We start from the raw sequence: 16,357 nt of genomic DNA, 5'->3' as shown, positions 1-16,357 counted from the left end.
TCGTCCACGCAACACCTGATAGGTCAGCTGACAACGCACGCACAGCACGCAACAAGGGCAGCTCAGGCGCACAAGCGACGTACGTTTGAGCCAATAGGAAGCATCGTTTGTCCAAAAGAGCCAATCAGCTCTTCGGATGTAAAATAAAGGCGGGACTATTTTTCCTTGGCAACGCTTGGCTCATTGGGAGTGGTGGCGGTTATTTCAACATGGCGGCATCGGCAAAAAGAAGTGGAAATTCAAAGATATTCTGGATCAATGGCGGTAGAATATCTTCTTATCCATCCCAAATAGCTTCTTTAACCAGTTCACAGTTTTTCAAATCTCACAGGGAGATGACAAATGAGTCTGGGAAATGTTTTGGTCTTTGTTTGTCTGAGGAAGTGAGACATCCTGTTTGTTTACTGTTTGTGCTTGAGTTAAATATTCTGTCTTTTTCATCAATCATTAATGCTTACTATTGCAATAATTGGAGTCTTTCATATTTATTTATGGTATGTAGTTTAATAGTAAAACTTCAAAGGCGACAACATAGAGGAAAACAAGAGTTTCAGAACGTGGACTTTAGTTTGGAAACATTTAATGTTCAGTTTAACTTTACATTGTTATACATGAACAAATAGGCACAGATAGAAGATTAAATCTTGTGTAATCTGCCCCATAAAGCACCTTTCGAATAATAACAATAAATTGAGTTGACTTAACTAAATTAGATTAATCCCCACCCTAACCATGTCACCACACACTACTTCAGCAAAGAAATAAAACAAAAAAACAAAACATTTGTCTTGTGTATCTGTAGATAGATTCAATAAACTTACAATTGTGTATACAGTCTCATAATTCCATCCTTGTACATTTTTTTAATATGAAAACACACTTTCTTATTCAAAGAAAGAAAGACAAAAAGAAATCTATTATGCCTCTCTTGGAGTAATAAAATACATAAACAGGTTTCCAAAAAGACATGTCAGCGATAATTTGGGACTTTTGTTAGACATTTTCTGATCAAAGTTGCTCCTTTGGTTTTACTTCAGTGAGGCTGACTTGACAAGCTTGTTTGAAGCAATAAATGCAGCTTTATACTGCATAAGATCAGACCATACCATATTTATTCATAAAGCACTTTAAAAACAACATACAGCTGACCAAAGTGAAGTACAGTAACAGCAAGTGAGTACAAACAGCTTAAGTAAATAAAATAAAATGGTAAAATACATAAGATACATGAAAAAGAATAGTTAAAATATTAATAAAAATAAATGAAAAAATATTAAAAATAAAAAGTAATAAAATAATATAATAAAAATGATAGAAATAATAAAATTATAAAATGATTTTATTAATACAAATTAATTTATAAAAATGTATAAAACATTATAAATATATTAATATAAAAATATTAATAAATACAAGGACTCAGATGACAACTCAGTCTTGCTATAATGCCAAAGAATAAAAATGTGTTTTTAAACGGCTTTTAAAAACAGCAAGGAGTTAGCCTGTCTAGAACTGAAAAGGCTCTGTCTCCTCTGGATTTACAGCGTGTCTTAGGGACAGTCAAAAGCATCATGATCTCATTTAATTTTGGGAACCTGTTAATTGTAACGTTGATTGAAGAAAATAACTTATGAAAGCAAGAGTAGTTATGTATATATGTTTATGTGTAAACATGTGTGTAAAACTCAAATTAATGTCTCCTTAATGAAAGAAACGTTCAAAGTGACCTCTTCTACACTTTGATGGAGCCTGAATTTACGTTGTAACCTGTTTTTTTCATTATTGTAGTTGTGTTGTTAACCATCTTCATTCCTTTGAATACTTGAGAAATGAACAATTGAAACATAATGCTTCTGGTCTCATAAAGTTGGCTGGAATATGGTGTCAAAGGAGGACAGTTTTTGCAACTTTTTCTTATTTTTCCACAATAATTAATTAGAAGGATTTGATTGGTGTCATGCCATAGATCAGGGATATTCGGTTCGGTTGTATGGCTGCAATCCAGCAGGTTTTCTCTGTATTCCTGGTTCAACACACCGGGATCAAGCCAGATAGATCTAATAGCCTATCAGGTTCTGCGCAGTGACTCATGAAGTTGAGTCAGCTGTGTTGGAGCAGTGATACATTGAAAAGTTGCTGGATTGCAGCCATCCTAGGACCAATTTAAGTACCCCTGCCATTGATTGTTGACCTTATGTGTCAAAACTCTGAAGTTGGCTGCTTTCAAGAGTTAAAATCTGTCTGAAACTTGTTTTTTTTTTAAAAAACTTTTCTGTGAGATAAAGTAATTTTTTTGAAAGCAAAGTATGCTTTCCCTTCTTTGTTACATCAATGCTGAAATGCTTCTTGTATCACATGAAAAGTCTAATAAGTATTTCAGCTTGAATGGTTTTGTTTTGCCTTATAATATTATTTATAGTAACAAATTTAGTTTTGCGTTTTACCAACACTTCTTACTTTGACTGAACCTTAACTAAAGTAACTTCTTTTTGCTTTGTTAAAGTGTCGGATGAAGAACAACCTCTGGTGTTTGTTCCTGGTGAGTCTCATGACATTTCTGGATCCAAACACTTATATCAGAAATGCATTGTTAAGTTGTTGTTTTTGTTTTAAGGAGTGGACGGGGGAGTGAAGGCTCAGACTCCTTTCAGTCTTGGTCTAAATGGTAATCATACATCTAGTAAGAGAGGCACCAAGACAAGAACAAAGCACTCCTCTGTCATCAAAAGTCATACCACGCAAAAGACAGCAAACAAGAAACAAAACGACTTACAAAGTGATAGTTTTGGAGCTTATATGAAGGAAAACATATCAGCTAATCTAAGTGCCTCTGTGCCTGCAGAGCAAACTCTCTTTCAGCCCCCTGATGCCTTTCGTCCTCTGCCACAGGTAAGCCAGGGATTCTTATAAGCTGTTTTTCTCTCTCCCCCCATGGATGACATGGTTCATTATTTGTGTAGGAGAAGGAATTTGGCATTTTCAGTGCTACTCTGTGATAAACCTGTATGCTTGTTAACGTTTCTCCACACAGGTGATGTCTGAGACCAGCAGAGCTAAGAGTGACGTCTCTTTGAAGGACCTCTGTCCTGAAGATAAAAGGCGAATTACAAACCTCATTGAAGAATTAGCTAGGTAGGCAGCAGCATGTGGCGCAGAACTCTGTGATAGTTGTACCTTTAATAAGATTCTATTATTAAAAAAGAAGTTAATGAAATATTTCCCTTCTGTATGTTGTCTTCCTCTGAGAAAGACAACCTCTGGTTTAACTCTGCCATTTTCTGTTCTACAGAGTAAGCGAGGAGAAAGAGGAGTCGGTGCAGCGTCTGAAAGATGAGCAGGGAAATTTTGAACGCAAGATCCAGCAACTGGAGCAACAGAACCTGATTATAGCACAAGAGAGGGAGAGTATCCTTTGAGAGTCTACTTATGAGTTACATTCCTTTTGCAGCAAGTAGTTGAAAGTATTTGTCAGATTTGCACCATTTATAATTAAAATAATAAGACTGTTATAAATAGCTGCACTATGCAAGGAAAGAATAAAGCTGCAAAATCAAGTATGTAGAGCTAAAATGCTGAAAAAAAATCAACCATTAATGACTTTGGTTGGAAACATGGTTGAAACACAAGCATGAGCTTCTGCATAGTGTGTGTGTGCTTCTGGTGGCCTGCTTGATATTCTAAATGAAGGTCTACAGGGGGCAGTGTTGCTTCATGTTAGGCCATGTTCAGTCTGTTTGCAAGAGCTGACAGTCTGACACAAAATGCAGAGAAAAAGATGCATTTAAATTTTCCTTCTTTTTTTTTCTTGCTCCTGTTGTCCTTTACAAGTGCTCGTAGCTTATGCAATGTAGAGCTCAGAATCAATTTCATGTCTGCAGCCCTGGCCCAGACCATCCGAATCATCTTATCATCTGAAGATGTAGTCTGATATTAACTGAGAGGGCTGTGTTGCTTGTTTTTACCATGTGTTTTGCTAACCTTCCCTGACTGCTGAATGTAGAGTACAGAATATCTCTGTTATTCTGCTGAGAAATGAGATCACATGGGTTAACAGCTCATTCTATATTGTCTAACTTGAGGTAAGTGCAAGTGATGTAACACTAAAACTAGCCTGCTGTCGCCATAACTTTTCTGCTTGGGTCACACCAGAGCATGACCAGCAGGTTAAAAATACTGCAAAATATGAAGAGTAATTGACCAGTCTGGTAATTTGCAAGATTGGCAGCGGTGGAGGGGAAAATGGGGAAAGCTCAACTCAATTAAAGGCACTTTGGCTGGGAGACTTGGCATTTACACCAAACTTCTAAACTCCATTAAAAAGGTATTTGAGAGGAAAAAGTGTTTGGATCCAACCACCTCAGGGGGGGATAACATAGTCTTTTAAAGTGTGTGCAAGAGTCATGAAGGCTCTTTTTAGGCAGAAGGTTCTGGCACTTCTTCGAAAGGTTAAGGAGACACCAAAGGCAAACACACTGAGTGAGAGCCTTGTCAAGTCTAATTCCATTACGCCTCGCCTTATCTTATCTAACCAATATTCAGGGTTGTCTGAGGTATAAAGAATGTTGGACTATACCTCAGGCCCAAGCCACCCAGGATGAGAGAGAAAAGTACCCTTGATATTTGGGATTTTCAGCTGACATTTGCAACTGCCTGGCATGTAGGAGTGAATTTGTGTTTGAGATTGGCTGAATGCATGTTTTTACTTGAAGGCATATTGGCAAGTCAGTTTACTAACAAAATGTACAGTTCTTTAAAGTGTTGGAATAGTGTTTATGCCAAGAGTGAGTTAGAAAATTAGTGAATTATGAGGTCTGACAGTGTAATTACAAGCCGATGACAAACACTAATGTTATAACAATATTGGGGCAAAATCTTCTTATCTTCCAGGCTTCAGGGGTGTGACATTTACAGGAAGTTCAGTTAAGTAAAAGAGGATTTTGTGATAATCATACATCACATTTAATAACTTTAGATATTTATGTCTTTTCTAAGTTGCATTATATCCAACTTTGTTCTCAGTGTAACCGTCTGATATGTGTCTAAAAGTTAAAACCATTTAAACAGTTATTGTTTCATAGACATACTATATACAGGTTAGTAAAGGTTGCAGTTTGACATGTGAGCAGGAGAGTTTTTTTTCATGCACTTTTTGCAGAGATGGATGGTTTTAACATCTTTATACATCATTTTGGAGGAAATACAATAAACTCTGCAGTCTGATGTTGTCAGTTGAGATTAATGCTTAATGTTAGTTAATGTTGAATAAATGAACTAGAACAAGTGTTTAATGTATATGTAATGCTTGATACGTTGAGTCAGATTGTTGGCCTGCTGTTTATCAAAGATGTACTGTTTGGTCCTGAATAGTGGACTTGTGCATTTTTGGTAGGTGTGTGATGATACATGGGTCAGAAGATTTTGAACAGATAACCAATAACTCAGTGAGATTTTTGTTTTCATCTGTGATTAATGAATGCCAAAGGTGGCGGATAAAGATTTTGGGGAAAAATTTGAGGGTATTTTCATAAATATATGGCATCATAGTTTTAGTGTTTGACTTGTCCCTCTGTTTCTTGTATAAACTGAATTCTTCTCATTCAGGAGCATTTTGGCTTATTGGTAAACTCTGTACCTCGTTTAATTCCCCAACATTTCTTCCTTGTACACTTTCATACACTCGGCACACATTCACAGATCAGTCTCCACCCCCGTTCCCTTTGCATCCCTGCGCGGGCTCAATCTGTTTGGCACAGCGTGCTAAAGCAGGCTTTAAAATATTCCCCCCTTCTGTGCAAATTTGTTCCACCTTGAAGTGGATTTCATTATTTCATTTGAGCCTCGGTCTGACAGGGAAGTGAATCATTTTGACAGGCCCCATCTGAAGCTTCTTCACTCCAAGCCCTTGATTTGGAGTATTTTTGGAGCATGGGGGAGGAGTAAGTCATTGTCGACACTTTGCAGCTCTGATGTAAACTAGAGGTTTGCAGGAGTGTGTGGCCCTCATTGGCTGATGTCCAATGGTATGGAGGAAGCATGTTTAGTGTAGTGACAGGCTGAGAGGTGGAATCTTATCAGTGTTGCTCCACTCAGTTCGGATTACCTAGTGCTAGCTGTCCAGGAAGTGTTACCCTGTCACTACAGGAACACACTACCTTTGTGTGTGCTTCGAGATGCTGTAAGGCAGCAGGATGGTGTGTTCTGTAGCACACATAGATGCTGTTCAAGTATTTCTGATGGTGTGTGATTTCCCACTAAGTAAAGTTATGAGTCAGTTTGTATTGAACTTTTGTACCAGGTACAATCTGCTGCTTGTTTTCTAGCTGTGAGAAATTATAGAAACAATGTTTTATGTGAATTTGCTGAGATATTAGCAGCTGTCATTATTATTATTATTATTATTATTTTCTTTCCCGGCACCACCGTTTCTATCTTGATTGAGGTGCCATGTTGCATTAGAAGTATATTCAAGTTTGTCCCCTTTAAGATCCTTCATGCTGCATAAACAGATCTCCAAGTGCAGGTATATATGATGTGATGTCCTTGTGATGTCCTTAAGTTTTCCATATAGAACTGCTTCCATGGAGATGAGAATAGCCCAAGAGAAGCCGGAGTTAGACGGAGGGTTTAATCAAAGCGTTTTCTCACATATTCCCAGTGTTTATGGAAGCTGCTGCATTGCATTTGTCTGGTGTCTGGTCCTCAATTCAAAGCTGCGCTCGCTCTCTTCTCTTTCCCTCTGTTTCATTTCCACGGGCTGATTGAAGTCTTCTAACAACCAAAGTGTTTCCTTATGAAGTGTTCCGCCAACTATTTCTTCAATAAGACTGTACTTTGAACTTTGATTTTCTCATTTTAAATGGGAGTTTTTTCCAACTGGATGCTGAGAAACTCATCAGCTGGGGGAGCAGTGCCACCATCATAAAAAGATATGGCCTGGAGGAACACGCTTTATGGTCAGCTTGGGTGGGAGTGTGCATCCAACTTGCTTTCTGTACTTCTTGCTTTATTGTTGTGTTTGTGTGTGGGCTGTTTACAGCGCAGGTGGGGAATTTGCACTCATGTCTTGCTGTTTTTTTTTTGTGTGTGTGTGTCAGACTGTGGTTGATCATCGAATGTGTGCGGGTGTGTCTGCGTGCAGTCTCTCCATTCTCATGCTCATTATCTTTGTATGTGTTGGTGTGGTGTGGTGCTGCCACTGTCATTAGTGGGCTCCTGAGGCGCAGCAGTCGTCCCGCTCCAGATTAGTTTTCCTGTGGCTGCCAGCTTCTGTCTGGCAGATAGCCTGGCATGGCACAGCCCAGCTCAGCTCAACACAGCTTGGCTCGACCCAGATGGTGAAAGCTCTGTGCCGCAGCAACTTTGATTCAGCTGGACTCTTCTCCCTGTATTTTCAGAGTTGCTGTTCTCTCCTCATTTCTAGTGTATAATAGGTTGCTGAAACAAAGTTTTAATTCAGTTTGTCTGTCGAAGCCAGCTTTATTCTTTCTCTGCTGTTTAGGTTTGGGTGGCCCTTCAGATGTTTTTAACTTCTCTGTAGAGCTATACACTGATTTAATAGTTTATCATCCAAGCAGGTGTCTGATTATACTGATAATTGCACAATTTCATGAGACCAACATTTCTTAGCTGAACCTTGAAAAGTGTCTATTTATAAAGCCAGGGCTTTGTTTGTTCCACTCTAGAGCTTGTTTTACTTAAATCTTGGACCACCAGGCCTGCAGAAACAGTACAAAGAGTGCCAGGAACTGCTGGGGCTTTACCAACAATACCTTTCTCAGCAACAGGCAAAGCTCAACCAGTCCATTGCCCAGCTGAGCCACCTCCCAGCCCCTCCCACGGTAAGACACGATGCCCCGGTTGCGAGATTGAAGTGAAGGCTGCGCCGCAGTCCCTGTTTTACACATCAGTCGCACTCTTTGGTGTGCAAACAGCCTGTGGAAAGCCATGCAACAGCGCATTAACCCATGTCATAATAATTCATAACAAGTCACGACGGTCCTCTTCGGTCCGTAGTTCCTTATGACTGGAACACAGAGAAAACTCTCTCAAGGTGACACGTTAGAAATGAAGATTCAAGCCTGACTTTAGCCTCTGTGAGAACAGATGACTTGACTAACCTCATTGTCCCACAGTAGCTCTGAACAATGCGTGTTTGCCTGCTCTTTGACCCTTAGCAAATTAGTCACAGTCTCTTCTCCCGTCAAGTATAAGATGGGCTTTCCTCCATATGTTTATCTCATAATGCTCTTGACCTTGGTTTACCTGCCACTTACGCTCAGCTGAAACTGTGCGCTTAATCCCACAGCAACTGTCCAGTTTACAGTTTTGAGAGATGATTTGTGCCGCTTTAAATCCCAGACTTCCCATACCAGCTCTGTCGTGGAAGCAGCGTGCTTGGGAAGCAGTTTAGTACGTCGGTGTCTAGACGTGATGTGTGTCCATGCACTGCTGTTTACATAACCTGTGCTTTGGCAGCAGCTGGAAACTCAACAGCTCCTGCAAACAAATTGGGAGCTTTTACGACACATAACAGCATTAGCAAATTATGTTGGTACGTGAGTCCTAATTTAGTATTGGTAAATTTTAGTTCAGCTGCTGAGCTGTAAATGAAAGGTTTATGGAGCAGTCGAATGTTTTTGGCTGAAAAACTCCATCAGGTTTTCAGTGGCTTCCCAAATTGGCCAAAAAGCATTCATTGGACTCTTTGTTTGCTCTCCAGGTGCTCAGTAGCGAGGAAGTCCCCAGCTGGACATATACAAGCAGAGCTAATGGCTCACTCTTTGATGGCTCATACCTCAGCCTTGCTGCTACTGGAGCTCAACAGGCTCAAGCGCACAGGAGTAGCGGTGCAAGAAGAGAAGCAGTGCAAACCTTTGGAAACCCTGCCTCTCTTTCCTGCGAGGGCGAGTTCAGTCCAGCTGATGGGCCAGTCAAACAGCATGCGAGTAGGAGGAGGGAGCGCAGGGAGCCACAAACATGCCACAGATGTGAGCACAGCCGAGGCAGTTGTCATGACACTGGAACACAGCAAGAAAGAAGCGACGGTGGCTCCTGCCAAGTAAACTGTCATCATGACACATCTAGACAGAGGAGCTGTGACAGGTACAGTAACGCTTATGTATCATTCCACATGATTACCTCACTTGCTTGTTTATTTTTCTTTTAAATCAACTTTAATTTAGTTTTTTCCAAACTGTAAACCAGATAAATGTTGAGCAGGGATACTATCCATGCAATTACACACAGGCCACACTGTGGGGATGTCATGGGCTCAGAGGCTAAAGAAGCCCTCACCAGGCCTGTGCTGGGTCATGAAGGATGGGAGGAAAAGAGGCACCAGCTGCTGTTGCAGAAGATGCAGTTGGAGATGGAGAGAGAGAGGCTGCAGGCACGGCTGGTTGAGCAGGAGGAGAGGCTCAACCGACAGACTGAGCAGCTCCGACAGTCACGTCTCGATTACAGCAGGTAGAAGACAACCTGGAAAGAAATCACACATATCTGGTCACAAGGCTAGTTACTAAATAGTAATGATAACCTATTCATATATTCAGAAGTTTTCCTTCTCTGCACTTGTCCTCATGTTGTTGCAGACTTCTACAACCTGATTGTTTCTATTTGTTTTGTTAGAATTCAACAGCATGCCCAAGCTGAGCTTAGCGGTTCAAACGTTAGGAATGAAGGGCCTGAGCCAGAGGGTCCTTCCCACCAAAATCTGCCCTCCAGGTAAACAGGTTACAGGTTTAGTCAGACACAAACACCTCACACATCAAATACACAGACTCTCACACACAAAGAATATTCTAGTCATACACAGAAAGACCAGCTTCAAATATCCGTATGTGGTCTGCAGTGTGTGTGAAGACGTGGAGGCACATCCTGCAGGACTCAGCCTGCAGGAGAAATCTTCTCAAACTGTTCCTGCTCCTTTGGCCAAAAGAAATGGTGAGCTTCTGATTTTATCTGATTACAGCTTTATTTCCTCAAACCGAGCCTCTTCTTGAAACAACTTTGCTCGCATTTCCTTTTGGTTTTTGCTGCTTTTGCTTGTGATTTAGCTCTGATCTTTATACACAGCAGATCTCTTGGAACGGAGCAGGCAGGACATGGCCACATCTCCTGTAAAGTCCCCTGCAGGACCGAGTAAGCACGCCTCAGTTTCTGTAATCGAAAAAAACCCGGAGGCCAGGTAAGCAATTCTCCCGCTGAACACGAATGAATAATTTAGTTCACATTTATTGTTTACTTTGATATCCCCTAATTTTGTTGAAGTTTTATGGAGTTTTATAAGTGCTCCACACTTTTAAGTGTTGGATAAACAGGAGGGCTGTAGCAGATATAGAGGATAATCCTGAAGCATCAGTTCTCACAAGAACAAGCTGTGTTCAATTCAGTAGAAATGAACTGGTGGAGAAAGAGTTTCTGACCGAGCAGCATGCTTCAGATGCAGTAAAAAGGCACACATTTGTGCCAGTTTGAAGTTCTGGTCCAAGCTTTCCTCCTTTTCTATTAAAATTTTCATCATAATGAAATTTTGCAACTGCATAAGATCTTATCTTATGCAGTTTTATTGATAAATTGCCAACTAGCAATAAGTTGAATCACAAAACAGTTAATATAGTCAAGACTTTATAGGAGATTTTGTGTTTATTTTATCTTTGCATGTCAGACATGTTGATTTGTCACGGCTGCAGAAAGACAGAGGAGAGAAACGTTGGGGAGATGATTAGCAGCAGTCTGAGCTGTTTGTGTCCCCTTAAGGCATTTACTGTTTTTCTACTTGTTCCCAGACATATTAAAAAAAAGATACAAATATGAATTTAAAACTCAGAATTGGAGTAGCTGGCTAAATATTACCTTTTTTTTTTTTTTTTAAAGTCTGGCTAACTTTTTGAGCTGTGGAGAGCTAAATGAAGCTTTTTACGGGGCTAGCCGGTGCTGTGGCCAGCCTGTCAGGAGACATGCTGCGTTCCATTAGTCGGCCCAGCAGGGATCCTGCAGCAGGTGTAATTGAACAGACTTGGATGCACACACTGCCCTCCCTTCTCTCTCTGCCACAGTGATGAGACAGAGAAAGCAAGAGCAAGGGAGAGATGTTAAAAGTGCATTTGAGGGTGAGAGAATTGGATAAAATGAAAAATGGGAAGCGAGGAAAGCTAGAGTCCAGATGGATAGTGATGAAAATAGTGGGGTAGACATCAGAGGCATCGAGGGTCAGGCTTTTCTCCGAGTCCCTGAATAGTAATTAACATCAGTGAGTATTGTCCCGCTGTGTATATGCACTCGCCTGTCACTAAAGGCTTGCTGTTGCTCTGCAACTGTTCATGCAGATGCTGAGAAACAATCTAGGTTTATGTAGGAATTCATTTAAAAAGCTAAATGTCTGCTTTCGATCACAGATTTTCAGATTTAATCTATGTTCAGTGAAGGTGGTAGTTGACTAGCGATATGGTAACTCTTCCAGTTAACGCTTCTTGTTTTAAAGGAAAGTTTTCCAAAATGGCTCAAAATTTATTACTTGCAATAATTAACTTTTAATCAAGCCAGTGCATGGCTGCGGTTTAACGGAGCTCTAGCAGATGCCCATTAAGCCTAACAGGGGGCCCTGGGTTTCAGATCTTATTACCATCCATTTTCACCTCCAAAGTCTATTAAAGTTGTTGGACTGTTGGCTACAAACAGTGTTTTATTTATTTATATTACAAACTCTAATGAGGAGAAATGCCTCTCAGACGCCTTGTTTTGGTTGCAGTTATTTACTAAACCACTGATTTGATTAGACTGCTCATACTGTATGTCTACTGATGTGTACAAATGGAGCATGCACAGTGCGGTAAATACGATCCCACGTTTCAAACAAAGATCCAAAAATAACACTGTATGATCTGTTGGGAATGAATTCAAGGAAAAAGCCCGTCCTAGTGTACAAGTCGGCTTTGCATTCTCTTTTACTCGGCAACAACGTGGCCGTTGTGGTCATCTGAGCTTAACCAATGCAATCTTGATGTGCAAATTGCAAAACCAAAGCTGGGGTTAACATTAAGTGACCTCCTTAATCCTTTCATGAATCCTGCGCTAGTTGGCAATGAGACAGTTCCAGCACACCCTGCCCATCTCATCTCCATCTATCCTGCTATTGCCCGCCTGCTATTGATTGGTTTGGAAATTGTCATGCAGGATATATGCAGTAGCCATTATAGGTTTTTTATCTTACTGTTTGGACTGCAAATGAAAAGGGGCACTGGGACGAGACGGCTATCTTTAATGAAAGAGAGAAGCCAAATAAGCGGTGAAAGTTATGAGTGAGAAGAAGGTGGTGGGTAGTTCACGCTCGGCCTTAAAGAGCTGCGAGGGACTCAGCGTATCCGATGCAGCTTTCATTGTACTCAAGATTCTTTTATGGAAAAAGAGGTTTCTCACGGCCGAGCAGCACTTATCTTCTGCTTCATTTACTATGATACTTTTTTCAAATTTCCTCCATAAAGATGAAATGTTGCCCGAGTCCAGTTTCTGTAACGTTTCCTTTGGGTTTTTATTGCTGCATTGACCGGGACGTAAGATGAAGTACCTCAGCACTGGCCATGCATCACCTGGAGAAAGACCCACTGCTCCAGACCCCAGGCCATTTTTAAAGACCAGAACTTGCGCTTCATTCAGTTTCTCTGCATGCACGCAGCAGTAAAATAGATTTGCTGGGACTCGGTTTGGTGTTTAATATCCAGCAGCTTTTTTACTTTTATTCAAACTGGACCCAAAAGATGAAGTTCTTTGTTGCAATGTGTACTCCGCTGAAATCTGTTGGTAATGCTCTTTATTCCTCCTGCAGTCTCTGTACCACCACTCCTCTTTCTCTCCCTCTCCTAACCCGCTACCACCCCCCCACATTCCTGCCCAAACTGTACCCCCACCCTTGTTATAGATTGTGACCGCCGGTAAGTGATGCATTATTCATTACCGACATGTCGTTTGTTGATGGATGGCTGTTTGAGAGCCCTGTCTGTTAAATAAATCAACAAATAAAAATGCAAATTCTCACATTTCGAGTGAAGCAACGTGGCCAAAGTCCCTCCCTCGCATTCCCTCCACTCCTCCCTCTCTATCCAACGAAGCAGCACTCATTTCCAGTCTCTCATAGAAGCAGACACGCTGATCACTCTCTTCCTCCCAGTCTTTTTCTTCCTGCCTTTGCTGTTGACGGGTAGCAGAAAACAGATTTTCTTATTTGAGCCTCAGTTTATTTTTTGTTTGCCCCCCCCCCCCCCATAATTTATCATCCCTCAGTTGACTTGACCCTCCTTCACTTTCTCTCCCTCATGCTCAAACATGTGCATACATTAGCTCAAGTTGCTCAATAAAAATCCAGCCTTTTAGAGCTTTTCAACTACTGATGTGCATTCTCACGTTAGTGTTCATAACATGACATGTGGAGGTCTGCGGGTACGTGTGGAGGAACACAAACGCTGCGTGATTAAAAGCTCCAGCGGTGTGTGTGTCCGCTGACCACCCACACGCATTTCAACAAGTGCATCCTGAAGATGGCTTTTACCTGGGAGAGCTGTGTGCAGAGCTGCGCGATGCAAATCGATGCAGCTTTAAACGAGCAGAGAATTATGTTAGCCACATCAGTCGAGCGTGCTTTAAAGAATTCATGTTTTGTATCTGGAATGGCCGTCGTTCGGCTGTGTATACACTGAATAATTTATCAAGCCAGCCAGACTGAGGGATTGAATCTATATTAGCTTAATCTCCCCCGTTTTGGTTTATTTATTTCACTGCACGCTCCCTCATTTCTATTCCAGAGGAGAAAGCACCAGGTTCTCTCCCGCTTAGTCTCACACACCTGCAGGAAAGTGTTTTTCTGTGGGGGACGCACTGATGGGTTGGACTTGTTAACGCTGCTTGTTAGGGTTCAGTACACACTTCAGCGAGAGAGGTTTTTGTCAACACTTGGAAGAGTTTTGCTTTCATATTGTCTGTGTTAACAAGGAAAAGGTGAAGGACAAATATTTTCCTCCTCCAAGTGGACTTCGGCCTTGTTTGTGTCTGCTGATAATCCCTTGCTTTGCAGCGTCTCTGCTTAACTTTGAGGGCTTGTTGTGTAACTGGCGGCCTTTTGTGTAAATTTCTCTACCAAGAGGCTCATTTACAGCCTCTCCACAGGACTCCAAATCAATCAAAACGACAAAAAATACAAGTCTTGCTTATTTTATTATTGTTTTCCAGGTCAGACTTTTCTGTGGTTGAGTTATTGGATATCTTTAGTCCTGTCACTGCACCTGAGCCGTGCAGGCCGGGGACTCAAAGACCCAAAACATCGCGACACAGGTCAACCCTCGATGCTTCCAAATCAGCAGGCCGAAGCCTGCTTACTCCCAGTGGGCCTTATCTGCAGAGCACTCGGCAGGACCTGGAGGAAAGCCAAATACTGGAAGATATTTTCTTCATTTGCTGACATGGGGGGGGGAGGAAATGGGGAGCAAGAAAAAGTCACTTGACACCAGCTTAATCTTACCTTTCTCAGTGTTTTTTATTTTCAATATCTGAATAAATGATCTTGTAGAATGTGCGATTGTGATTTTTTTTTCCTTATTACAAATAAATGTTTATTTATTCTGCATTGGTCCTCTTTGTAATTGACAGCTTGCGTTGCTCCAGGAAAACATGAACAGCAGCTGTGCTTATTGCCTCTGAATAGCTACTGAATCTCATGACTCACAATTGTCTATTCTGAATCTGACTCAGATGTTTTATGCATAAATCATACAACCTTGGTGAGTCCCAGGAAATATAAAGCCAGTTGTTCCTTGTTGCATCCAACACCTCCATATCCACTGCATTTTGAGCAGCTCTGTGCCTGTGTGAGATGCAGGTTGGATGACAGACATTATTACCAAAGCTAGGATATTTACGGCACACTAAACATCAATAATCTCACACGGATATGATATAAATAAATACGACACCACACAGGATACTTTATTCTAGACTGTGCTTTATTATCGGGCTAAGCTGAGACGCATCATTCATTTAAAATTACAAAAGAGGAGTCCAGGGGACCAGAGAATGGTGCAGTCTGGAGAGACGGGGCGGGAGCCTGAAGCGCACTGCCCAATCAGAAGCTCAGCTCATCAGGAACCTGGCAAAGCTTAATATGCAACATTCAGTAGATTTCCAGAATACTTTGAGAACCATGTGAAGTAGAATGGGATCCTAGCAACACTACTGAGCTTTAGAAATAAAATCACACTGACAACAGCACTGAAGGAAATGATAGGAACTTTTTTTTTCTTCTTTTTTTTGGATGAAATAGTGCAGTTTTCATAAAATTTTGTTCTTGGCAGAAAACAGTTGAACAAGATCAGAGCTCTGTCATAAACTCAGGAAGGACAAAAAGGTTTCAAATGCAAAAACTGTTTTTTTTTGTTTTTTTTTTAACCACCAATAACCAGCAAATAAGAACTATTCCAAATGTTTCCAATTACATGTTGGCAGCAACTTACTATTTTTAACACATCTGAACTTTTTATGATGCTTTCAATCAGGAATGACCTTCCCCCCCTTTTTTTTCAGAATGGAAGCATAAAATTGACCAATTTAGCATTTTTTCTTCAACAATCTTAACAAAACTTAAGTGTTTGTGTTTGTTTTTAACGAACAGAACAAGCATGAATCAATAGTTACAATGTACATAAGGCTTTAGTGTTGTACTGCATTGTTTTGTGTAGTTTACCAGCGATAGGAAAGAAAAAAAATCAGTTCTGCAATACTTACAGTTGTGATGTAGTGGTACAAAGTAGCACTTCCAAGCAAACAGATCAGTGGCAATAAGAGAGCTCAGATCTTGAATCAAACAGCAAAAATAAATACACATAATAAAACACAAATAAATTAATAATAAATAGATAAATAAATGATTAAAATCTGTCTCTGACATCACTTGGTCAATAGGAGTTTTTTTTTTCTTCTTCTTGTTTTTTTCTCCATCATCAAAGAAGTGCTGAAGGCATGGTCCTGCAGACAGGAACAATGATCATCTGTGGACCACAACAGTAGCCCGTGCATGTCATATAAAAACTATTTGGTCACGTACCAACTCATAGAAAAATAATGCCATGAAAGCATGCATATCATCTTGACATGACTTCTAAATAAATATCTAAACAAATAAATGAATAGAACCCACTAAAGTATTTTCTTTTTTCTTTTTTTTTTCTTTTTTTTCTTTTTTATAAAATAATGTGTCTAAGCTCTAACTGAGGTCAATGCTCTCCCTGACTGTATTCTGGATAAATGCCTTGGTCAGGTCCTACAGTATGTACCGTATCCTAGCAACTATTTTTTTTCTTTTTGTACCTGGTTT

General features: G+C 40.5%; 1 protein-coding gene across 1 annotated transcript; it reads left to right on the top strand.

Moving 5' to 3' along the window:
• Positions 1-202: 202 nt before the first annotated feature.
• Positions 203-14,449, top strand: kiaa1328 (KIAA1328 ortholog; the record flags this gene model as incomplete). Its single annotated transcript, XM_079242152.1, has 12 exons — positions 203-264; positions 2,504-2,539; positions 2,615-2,889; positions 3,032-3,132; positions 3,290-3,405; positions 7,714-7,838; positions 8,720-9,102; positions 9,247-9,465; positions 9,628-9,723; positions 9,851-9,942; positions 10,075-10,186; positions 14,221-14,449. The coding sequence occupies exons 1-12, from the start codon at positions 210-212 to the stop codon at positions 14,447-14,449; spliced, it is 1,839 nt and encodes a 612-aa protein (XP_079098278.1). The 5' UTR covers positions 203-209.
• Positions 14,450-16,357: the final 1,908 nt, after the last annotated feature.

Source organism: Telmatherina bonti (genome assembly GCF_933228915.1).
Source record: "Telmatherina bonti genome assembly, chromosome: 6".
NCBI classification, from domain to species: Eukaryota; Metazoa; Chordata; class Actinopteri; order Atheriniformes; family Telmatherinidae; genus Telmatherina; species Telmatherina bonti.
This window is presented reverse-complemented; position numbering and strand designations above follow the sequence as displayed.